The sequence below is a fragment of the Mesoplodon mirus genome, assembly GCF_964341445.2.
Source record: "Mesoplodon mirus genome assembly, chromosome: 7".
NCBI lineage: Eukaryota > Metazoa > Chordata > Mammalia > Artiodactyla > Ziphiidae > Mesoplodon > Mesoplodon mirus.
In genome coordinates this window covers 92,799,475-92,810,267 of record NC_138983.1, presented here as the reverse complement: position 1 = coordinate 92,810,267, position 10,793 = coordinate 92,799,475, and the positions used below count along the sequence as shown (strand labels likewise).

Here is a 10,793-nt window from a genome sequence, read left to right as displayed (position 1 = left end):
CAAAGCAGCACATGAAAAGATGCTCAACATCATTAGCCATTAGGGAAATGCAAATTAAGACCATAATGAGATATCAGAGAATAACGAAAATTAAAGTATAGTGACAACATCAAATGCTGGTGAGTACATAGAAAAATGATATCACATCACTGGTGGGAAAATAAAATGGTTTAGCCACTCTGAGAAACAGCTTGACAGTCTCTTTTAATCCTAAAAGTAGATTCACCCTACAACACAGTAATTGTACTCTTGAGCATTTATCCAAAAGAAACAAAAACTTCATTAAGTTCCCACAGAAACTTACACATAAATGTTCATAGCAGTTTTATTTATAACAGCCCAAAACTGGCCACTACCCAATTGTCTTTCAATGGATGAATGTTGAAACAAATTGTGATAAAATCTTATGATAGAATACTACCGAGCAACAAAAAGGAACAAATTATTAATATATGCAAAAATTGAAATGAACTTCAAGGGAATGATGCCGAGGGAAAAATTTTAAAAAGCCAATCTCCGAAGATGAAGTAATTCATGATGATATTTACATATTATTCTTAAAATAACAAAACTGTGGAGATGGAGAACAGATTAGAAGTTGCCAAGGGTTAGAGGTGGGGGTAGAAAGTACAGCGGGGGATCTTTGTGAGGTTTTTGTGGTCCCAGTACAAATAATACAGCAATCTTGGTTTTAACCCCGAAAGATGTTTAAAAGCAATTCCTAATAAGAGGTGTCCAGATATTTAGCAATGGCAGCAGATTAGAGGTATAGCTACCCAACATGACAGCTTCAAAACAGATGGTACTAATTCAATGCATATGTTCATTTTAAAAAGGCCAATCACAATACTTAAATGGTATATATCTTAACGATATTATTCTAAGGATCCAGCTATACCAGATGGACTAGCAGGATTTTCTGTACATTCAATCTTATTTAAGACAGTAAATCTTATAATAAGACAGTTTAAAAAAGAAAAAGAAAAAAAACCAAACAAACCAACGACAGTTGGATATTCTCATAGGAAGATGAGGTGAAAATATGTAGCAGCGGTTCAAAAGCTTAAGCAGTGGCACCTAAATTTGGCTGCACATTAGAATCATCTGAAGCACTTTTTTAAAACCCTCACACCAATAGTTGGTCATCCTAAACCAATAAAATCATTTTAAATCTCCTCAGACGATGCCATTGTCTAGCCAGAAGTGAGAACCAGCGGACTAAGCAGAAGGGGATGTTTCTACAAAGATTTCTTAACAATAAGTTCTTTCACCCCATCAGATTTACCTTCCTGCAAAGGGGTAAAGAAGGCTAGATGTTGTCCATACTTGCTTAGCTTTAATGAGCACTTGTGACTTGCCCAAAACCTAGATCATGTTTCCCCTAAATTTCATGTTATTTCCTAAATTTTTCAAATCCAGGGCTAAGGGGTTTGCCAGGATGAGATTTTAAGTGCTCACACAGGGGAAGTCCCTGGCAAACCAGGACAGAGGTCACTCTACATTGAAATGTAAAGCATCCTAAATAACCCTGCCACTGCCCCCAGATACTCGTCTGGGCCAACCAGTGGAGAAAAGGCATTCTCCATTACCACCACGGCAAATGCTGCTGTACTTGCCTTGGCTACTCCCTATCTTTTCCAGGCGTCTCTCCCCTTCACCTGCTGGTGGACGCTTTGGCAGCTGACAATGCAGATATTTTCAAACTTTAAGGTGAATAAAAATCATCTGGAGGGCCAGTTATAACAGAGATCACTGAGCCCCACTAGAGTTGCTGATTCCATAGGGCTGGGACAGGGCCCTAAAACTTGAATATCTGACACATTATCAGGGGACGCTGGTAAAGCTGGTCAGGTTGTGACCGAATGCACGTTCGTGTGTCTGAAGCACAGTGAGGCCAACCAAACCGAAAGGTTGCAGTCTGGAGCAGAGAAAGGTTTATTGCAGGATCGAGCAAGGAGAGGGGTGGCCCGTGTTCCAAAAACCCTGAAATCTCCAAAGGATTTCAGCAAAGCATTTTTAAAGGCCACGTGAGGGAGGGACGTCCCAGGGAATGTGATCAGCTCGTGCACAATCATCTGACTGCCGTTTCCCATAGAGGGCGGGTGATCCACACTCCAGGAGCGCCCCCCGCCCCGTGCGTACCTTGTTCATTGTCACTGCATTTAAGGGACTCCTCCAACCAGCTGCTGTTGCTTTTGGCCTCTGCCCTTTTCCTGCCAGGTTTCTCTTCGGAGATGCTATTGCCCTGGGGGGTGACCGTAGGGTGAACCGCCTGGGTCACTTCCTTCCTGCCCTGCCGGCCAGGTTTGCTCTCTGCTCCCGCCGTTCTCTAAGGTGCAGCAAGCGGCGCTGCTTTCTGGGATGGAGCCCTGTTAATTCAATGCACACCTCAGGTTGGTCAGCTCACTATAATGTGGCTCTTCTAAGTGGTTAGAGGAACTGTTTGTCATTTCCTTCTCAGGCCAGTCAGCTAATGGAGAAATAACTACAAATTAATGAAGAAGCCCCCCGGGGCGGTGGGGGAGAACAAACTGTCTTACACATCACTCACAGGGGTGGGGGAGGGGAGGGGTGTGGTCACTGTGTTGGCTGGAACTTGTCACCAAGTCTCGGGAGGGGGCCTATTTGCCTTTGGCCACCTTTGGGCTCCAGCCCCGGCACCCGGCTTTGGGGGGGTGGGGGGTGGGATGAGGGTGGGGGGTGGGGAGGTGTGAGTGGCTCCCCCCAGGGATCCAGGGTGGGACTGGAACTTTCCACTGCTCCGCTCCAGGACTTCCGTAGGGTGCCCTGCGGGCCCGAAGCCAAACCGAGCTCACCTTTGGAGACCCGTCTCCGCTTGGCTTTCAGCAGAGAGTCCTCCGGGAGCACAGTGGTCTCAGTGTGGTTCCTATTGCCAGACACCTTGCGCTTTCTGTTCAGCCGGAGGGTGGGGCTGCGTGACGCGTCCGGGGCCGCCTGGTCAGCAGGGGACTCTCTGGAGGGCTCCGTGTCCATGTCCTCAGGAAGATCACTGTCTTCTGGGGCTTCAAAGCGGTCAGCTTTGCTTCCATCATAACACTCCCCTAGGGGAGGGGAGACAACCCGGAAAGGAGGGAACAAAGGTCACCAGGAGCAGGCAGGACCCCCATGCCCAAGGCAATCTGCTACCAACAGACCGCCCCCCTTTGGAGACCAGGGGCCTCACGCGCCGGAAGCACAAAACCCTCAGAAAGACGTCCCAAAGGAAGGACAGCTGAACACAACCAGCAAAGAAAGCAGAAAATGAGGCGCGTAGCCCACTCACAATCCATCCTTCAAGGGTCAAGGTGAGGCATCTACACCATCCCTCTATAGGCATGTGAGATCACTCCCTAACTGCTTAACTCTCCAAGGTGGCTTACTTTTAAAGGGGGGGTGAGTGACCTCACAGTAAGATCCAACCAATCAGGGCAGAGCTACAAATGACTATGGAAACAGCTGCTAGTCAACAAAAAAGGCTGATGTCATCAAGAGACCAAATAGCCCCCAACTGCCATCTACACAGACATAGCACCCATGTTCACTTGGGTCAGCAGGGGCGAGGGTGAAGAAAAAGGGTAGGGAAAGAATGGTGGGAGGCTGGGAAGCTGGGGAGACCAAGGCAAGAGGAGCCTGGCAAAGGGAAAGGAAAGGCTTCCTGGTGCACACACAAGGGTCAACGGCAATTTCAAAGAACTCAACCAGATTGCTACAAGTCCGTCTGTCCTCTTTCCACACCCGTGGGGGGAAAAGCATTTCACTGCCATCGAGGGGCTGCTCCTATTTCCTGTCTAGGAAGAAGGCCCTCAGTGACACCAGTCACCCACCTGGCACGTCTCCACGCCTTCCTTCCCAGGCAACAAGCATCTAAGGACATTTCAAAGACAAGACTCCAACCCCCTTCATGGGGGTGGGGTGGGGGGCTGCGGCGGGCAGGGCTGAACTGCTCACACCCCAGCTCCGCCTGTGTTGCTCCTGCCCCCTCTGCTCAATCTAGCATCCACTTGGGGCTTTTCCTCCAATCACCCCAGCCTAACATCACTCCTCACTTTTGCTCTAGCCAAAGCAACAGTTCAACTGCTTTGCTAGTCACATTGTTTCTAACACACAAATAATTCCATAATGATCACTGTGCTGTTAAAGAGTTCCCCGAAGATGACCCTGTGTCCATCACCGGCCGGGGGTGGGGGTGGGTGTATGAGTTTGGTATTTCGTTAACACCTGAGCTAAGCTCCCACAGCCCGTTTTTCTAGATGAAATCATGGACACACCCCTCACATGCTGCTCGCATTCCTCCTCCGCTCCCTAGACCACTTCAAGTATCACTCCCACTTCTGCCCAGCCGGCTGGTCCCCTGATCAGACTCTCTTGGGGGCATTCCCAGCATTTAATGGCAGCCAGTTGTGGGGATGAACCTCACCCTGGCCTGGGCTAGCCTGACCTGTGTTCTCAATGGTGGAACACACTTAGCTTTTCTCCAAGGGTATCCCAAGGTGGGGCAGATCCCCATCTACTCTTTGCCGGAATGGTGGAATCACCCCAACCGCGAGGGTCTCCTGCCATGGCAGCAGGAGAAACCCCAAACTCCTGGCCTGTGCTTACGGGTGATGCAGCCCAGGCTACCGCAGGCCCGGTGAAGACGGCGTGCTGCAACTCTCACTCCGGCTGCTCTGTGACCCTCTTAAACACTCGGGCAGGAATGGCGCCGCTTTACAACTCGGCCCCCTTCACTTGTAAAGTGGGAATGTTACTGCTAGCCTCCCTCCAGGGTGGGCTTCATCATCACGGGCCGGGCTCAGCACAGAGAAAGGCTGGAAAAATCCCTTTAACCAAAAGATGCCAAGACTTTCAGACCAGCCTGAATCTCAGGCCTGAAATGTAGGAAATTTTAAGAGGTGAGCCCTGCTGGTTACACCATTGGACTTCTCGGGTCCAATCTGGTCCAATCAGCCTTCCCTAAAAGCTCCGTGGGAGGGCATCCATGGAGGAATGGAAGGGCTACCTTAAGAACCCCCATGTCCAATTTGAAAGTTTCTTTTTCCAAACTAGGTCCATCCACCCTTCCCCCAACCCCAGAGCCTTTTAGGGCAAAGATCTCAATTCCCCTCAGCTAAGGCCCCCCAAGACCTTACGCTAGTGTGACCTTACCCAGGCCACTAATAACCCTGAAGGACACCCACCCTGACTGTCCAAGATGCCCATGGCCACCAGCTATGGGGCAGAGGCTCCGTGTCACTTGGAGCTTCTCAAAGACTGTTCTAACCACGACCCACAGGAGGATGACTGACCCTTGAGGGCAAAGGAGATGGGGAGGTAAATAGATACACGGGGATCCTAACCATCAGGCTTTGCCATCATTGCTACTTTTGGCCCTTCTAAAAGTGGGAAGCCATGTGCCCTTGGTCACCCAGTCTAAGCAAGATGTGAACGTGGTCCCTGCAGCATGGTCCTATGACTCACAGCACCTATATCCCAAATGCATTATGGTTGTACCACAGCATCACCTCACAGAAGCATCACCACAGCAACATTTACAAGTCACTGTGGCAGCAAAGCACCCTCACCACGGTTGAGCCATGCCCAGTGAGGCCTAAACGAGGTGAGAGGGTTCTGAGTCGCTGGAAGGCTCCCCAGGATTAAAATCCCCTTCTCTGTAGCTTAACTATAGCACCTCCAGTCAGGGCTAACCTTGTTCAAAGTTACACCCGCTACACAAGGGGTGCAGGGGGTCTCTGTTCCAAAGGAGTTTACAAACGTGCAGGTGCTCAGCTGGAAGAGAAGTTCCCTGAGCAAAGAAGTTTCATGAAGCCCCTCGACTGAGGCTTCCTCCAGCTCCTGGCCAGGCACTGCCACTGAGCAGGTCCTAGGCCTGTCCCAGCCAAGTGGTTGGCAAGGGAGATGGTTACTCCAAGGTTGAGAAGGATGGGACCAATGCCTCCTTGCCCCGCCCCATCTTCAAATGCCACTGAGGGTTCCTAGTGATGAACTTCCAAGTCTGAGGAACCTCCAAACTCATTTGGTAAACTTCCAAAATAAAAATTTCACTCAGCCACCCATGTGATCATAAAGAATAAATGAGTATCTCGGCCACTGTGTTTTCAAGTTAATTTCTTTTTTAAACAAGCCCCTAGCAACAAGATGCACCCGCACCAGGACAACCAGGGCCGCGCAAACAGCACCCACCTCCTTAGAAGTGCATCCCCGTGAACTTGGCCTTGCCCACTTTCATCACATCTCTCTGAGAAACTTCCCCAAGGGCTGAGTTATGAGGCCACTCAGGAGGGTAAGGGCTGCGTGTCAGCTGTGAGCACAGGCAAGGAGGGAGGCCTTCTTGCTGCTTCACTCCAGGGTGGCCTGGACCCTCCGTTTTTCATTCCAATCCCGAGGGGGAGGAGCTCGGAATCGTCTACTCCAGGCACATCAAGAGCCCCATCCCTCGGGTAAGGCCGCCACTGACTAGCCCCAGAAATCCCCTTCTACGGGAGCCACGTAGGACACACCGGTCCCGGTGTGGCTTACCCAGAACCCTGGCCACAGGCCTTTGTCTGACCCCAAAGATGAGCTGGGGGAGGGTAGTGCTCCAAGCAGCAGAGAGAAGCACACGCTGTGGCTGACCACAATTTTCCCAAACTGCATCAGGCACCCACGACCTAAGCATGCGGGCGAACGCCGACCCTACGACTGGGTCCAAGGGCCTGGGCCTCCCAAACGTGCCCACCACCCCCAACTGTCCCGTCTCAGGAGGATTTCACGCCCACCCTGTCCTCGACGTTCACCTAGGTGCCCTCACTCACCATCACCGGTGAGGTTTCTGGGGTCCGGAGCAGGCTGCAGGCCACAGGCCACAAGCACGCACACTGAAGAAAGCGGGAGAAAGACCTCCACTTGCTGCCAACACATCTCATTAGCCCAGGAAGTCTCGAGGGCAAAGCCCGAAGTCAACCCCAGTGGGGGAGCAGCTGATGGGACCGCAGAGTGTGACTCGAGGCAAACACTAGCTTTCTCTCCAATTTGGCCTCCAAAACAGAATACACCCCGTCTGGTAGGAAGAACGCCCTCGTTGATCCCACGCCCTTGGAGCGTGCTGTCAACTCCTAATGACTGCAAACAAGCCTGCCACAGAAAATAATTATGCTCATCTTTCTGGTGCCTTCATCAGCCCTCACCTCATTTTAACGAAACCTCTGCCTTTGGAGGGAGAATCCGAGTACTCTCCACTCCCTCCCATAGGACACTGTCACTCTGGAGGGTCTGGCTCTGGCTGCAAGTGTCATTCCACTGCTACCAAAACCCCGTATCCGTACCTGCTACAAAACAGAACACATACCTGCTACGCTGGAGGTCTTGCACCGCCATTCCTCTGCTCTACTGTATCAGACTATTACTAACTACAGGACTAGCATTGCTCCGGAAAAAGGAGATGCGTGCCAGGAAACAGCATTTCATAGGTGCTTCACTCCTGGATGCCGCAACGCTCAAAAGGACAACCAGCCTTGCAATCCACAGCTGGGAAGGGTGGCCAGAGCAGCCCGTTCTCCGAACAGCCAGCACCCAGACGCTGGGCCGTCGGAAGCGTACTGTTTCCTCTCACCTCCCTCGGCACTGGGAGCGGAACCGCCCCGTTCCCACCGACGTGGTACCACACGCGAGCCGCCTGGGTTCACTTACATCTCTGTCGTTCTGGTCGGCAATGGCCTCCTCCGGGGCGACCGACTTTGGCTTTTTGTCCTGACTTCCTTTCAGCCTTTCCCAGTCAGCGGGGCTGAATTTGCGCACCTTGGAGTCTTTGGTCGTGGGGTGGCCACCTTCTCACTCTTTCATCTCCAACTCGGAGAAGCGCATCACTGCACGCTAGAAAGAGAACGGAGATGGAAAAAAGACACACCTTACCACCAAAGCTATTTCACTGCCCTTACCTTAAAGGAAAGTATCTGCAAAGAAAAGTTTGCCCAAAACCAACCACAATTTATGATACAACTGAGATATTTTAAAATTGAACGATAAAAATGTAAGAGTGTCTATGTGTAACTAGTCACACACTCTTTCTTCGTAAAGCCATACGTATGTAGAGATATATGTGGTGTGTATGTATAGCCATACATACACTGTGGCATACAGACAGACATTCTCTTTCGAAGGTAAATAAAACAAAACAAAAACACAACACAAAGAAAGCGAAACAAAAACACAACAGAAAAGAAAACAAATGCACAATGAATAAAGACGACCATGGCCCACAAACGTCCCTTTGTATATTTGGAAATGAAATTTAACTCAAAAGGTTTATGTAAGATTCTAGCTACTCAACTGAATGCACGTCATATGACTAGGAGCATGTCAGTGAAAAGTTCAAGGGAAGATGCTGTGGAAGAGCAGTTCACCTTGTGGTTGAGCGTCCTCAGAACGTGCAACGGGAGGTGCAGTACCTGCTCTGTCTCACAGGGACCCTCCAACCTCTAAACGCATCTTTCCTGGGAAGCTGAATTCAAAAAGTCAATTTAAAAAAAAGATAGGGCTTCCCTGGTGGCGCAGTGGTTGAGAGTCCGCCTGCCGATGCAGGGGACACGGGTTCGTGCCCCGGTCCGGGAAGATCCCACATGCCGCGGAGCGGCTGGGCCCGTGAGCCATGGCCGCCGAGCCTGCGCATCCGGAGCCTGTGCTCCGCAATGGGAGAGGCCACAACAGTGAGAGGCCCGCGGACCACAAAAAATAAATTAACTAATTAATTAATATAAAAAAGATAAAAGTCTCTAGTAGAGAAATTTTATCAGAGCCTAGTATTGAGAGCTGTAGAGCCACAAGTTTCCCACGATACAGCCTTAGCAGAGCCTGTTAAGGCAGTGACAGAAAATTTGTACCGAGGGAAATAGCAGAAGAGTTTGCCTACAATTCACGAAAAGGATCCCTGCACTTGGCCTGAAGGAAATCAGCAAAATTTGTAACAGCTTGTGTATTTGTATGCGGGATTGAGAATGAATTTCATTTTTTAATTTCTCTGAATTATCACATAAGATTCAGAAGATGCTCTCTCTGCCTAGAAGCCACCCCACTGGGATAACTATGCCTACGGAGTTCCTTTGCCTATGACTCCGACTTGCTAACAGACTGGCAGCCTGGCCCCAGGGCCTGGTCGCTGCTCCCAGTGCAATGGTGGATATGGTGTCAACGGTTGCAAAATCAAAGCCCCTTACATCCTCTCCATGCCTCGGTCCCACCCCCCACCCCACTCACCATCGATGTTCAGGAAGGGGAAGGTGTCCTGGATGGGAACGTGGTGCTGTGACTGGTCCAGCTCATCTTCCTTATCTTCTTCATCCACATCATTATCTTTCTCATCCCAAGGAGCAGATCCAGTGGATCCTACCCGAGAAACACACACACACACACACCAAGGTCAAAAGTGAGGCGCTCACGTTGCACTGTCATCCCTGCAGCTGACCCACTGTTCAAGCTAGGCACTGCCAGCACAGAGGTTCCTTGGGTTCAGTGTGCACCCTCAGTGCCAAAGAGTGGGAACCAAGGGTGTTCACCCCACTCCCAGCTCCTCCTACGGAGCCCCAGTGCAAGCTCTCATCCCCTCCCCTATCCAGGAGCTGCAGACCCTGCTCCCTTCTCCTAGGAATCTTTTAATTCCTACTCTAAACCCCTTTCTACACATTCGCATCCCTTCTAAGGACCCAAGGAGCACAGCTTCTCTCCTTTATAAGCTTACTGTGAAGACAGACCCTTCCCTCATGGCAGAGCCTCACTAGATTCACTGGAGGTCAAGTCTAAATTATCTGGCTCTTAGTCGGAACTGGCTAAACATTGAGTAAATATAGGGATCTGGTGGTATTCTCCTAGGAAAAATACCATACAAATTAAATGATCACTTACCCATCATTTATAAAGAGAACTTAATAGCCTTCCTAATGTCATGGCAATTGATTCTTAGAACAGCCTTTGAAATACGCAGGAAAGATGAGAACCCAGATTTTATAGTGGAAGAAGCTGAGGCTCAAAACGTTGAATGACTTGATTCAATGTCCCACAAGTAGTGAAATGGAAAGACCGAGGTTTATAACTCAGACCTTCTAAGTTTTAAGCCCTCCTTCTTCTAAACTACCTGGCCTCTCTTCTCAGTGTTGAGTCCCAAGAGAAGTTATTTTTTATAGAACTCAATACCCCCTCTTCTTTCTAATGCTTTACTGTTCCACTGGGTGGGCAGGAAGACTGTGCTGAGTTTATATCTTTTGTTCTCTGGGTTCTTTCTAGGGACAGCATTTCTTGCTTTATTTACCAGTCTTCAACTTTGTAAGCGAGGCGACTTTCAAGTCGACTATCGCTTTAAGGGTCCAGCCCGGAACCTGGCACACTGCCCACCTTCTCCCCAGCAGCTGGGGCCTCACCTGGGTTAATGATAGAGCCCTGGGGCTGGGGGATGTCACACACTCGATATATCTTCACTGGGTTCATGGGCACCTCCTTGGTGCCGTCGTACATCAGGTTGAATTCCCTGCTCTTGTTGAGCGCACAGCGGAGCTGGGCCTTCCATTTAGCTGGGTCGGGGTCGTCCACCCCTTCCTGGTACTTCCCCTGTCTCCACAGCTCAGGCCAGAGGGATAGGAAACTGCAGTGAGTGCCTGCTTGTTGCCCAGAAACACTGGAAAGTGTGGCCACCCTCCCTCGTACAGACACAGATACACACAGCCCTGCCTGACCGCCCCATCACCCCAACTCCAATTTAGAGACTAGAGCAGAAAACACCACGCTGGGGACCAGGCAAGGCAGGGCCCGAGAGAAATTAAACCAAATGC

General features: G+C 50.2%; 1 protein-coding gene across 1 annotated transcript; it reads right to left on the bottom strand.

Annotated features, from left to right (window-relative positions):
* Window positions 1–1,612: 1,612 nt before the first annotated feature.
* Window positions 1,613–10,677, bottom strand: LOC309809039 (interferon regulatory factor 6-like). The gene is made up of 5 exons (XM_082629728.1): window positions 10,386–10,677; window positions 9,229–9,357; window positions 7,666–7,848; window positions 2,817–3,062; window positions 1,613–2,369 (listed from the first exon to the last, which is right to left on the bottom strand). Exons 1-3 carry the CDS (start codon window positions 10,477–10,479, stop codon window positions 7,751–7,753), a joined length of 321 nt encoding a protein of 106 aa, XP_082485854.1. The 5' UTR covers window positions 10,480–10,677; the 3' UTR covers window positions 1,613–2,369; window positions 2,817–3,062; window positions 7,666–7,750.
* Between the last annotated feature and the right edge of the window lie 116 nt (window positions 10,678–10,793).

What these genes read in the sequence shown, in the direction of transcription:
- LOC309809039 (XM_082629728.1), bottom strand. Translation starts at nt 10,479, where the DNA reads ATGTACGACGGCACCAAGGAGGTGCCCATGAACCCAGTGAAGATATAT. An exon ending in GGGCTCTATCATTAACCCAG is followed by an intron (nt 9,358 to 10,385) that starts GTGAGGCCCCAG and finishes TTTCTCGGGTAG; the next exon opens with GATCCACTGGATCTGCTCCT. An exon ending in CCCCTTCCTGAACATCGATG is followed by an intron (nt 7,849 to 9,228) that starts GTGAGTGGGGTG and finishes TTCTCTTTCTAG; the next exon opens with CGTGCAGTGATGCGCTTCTC.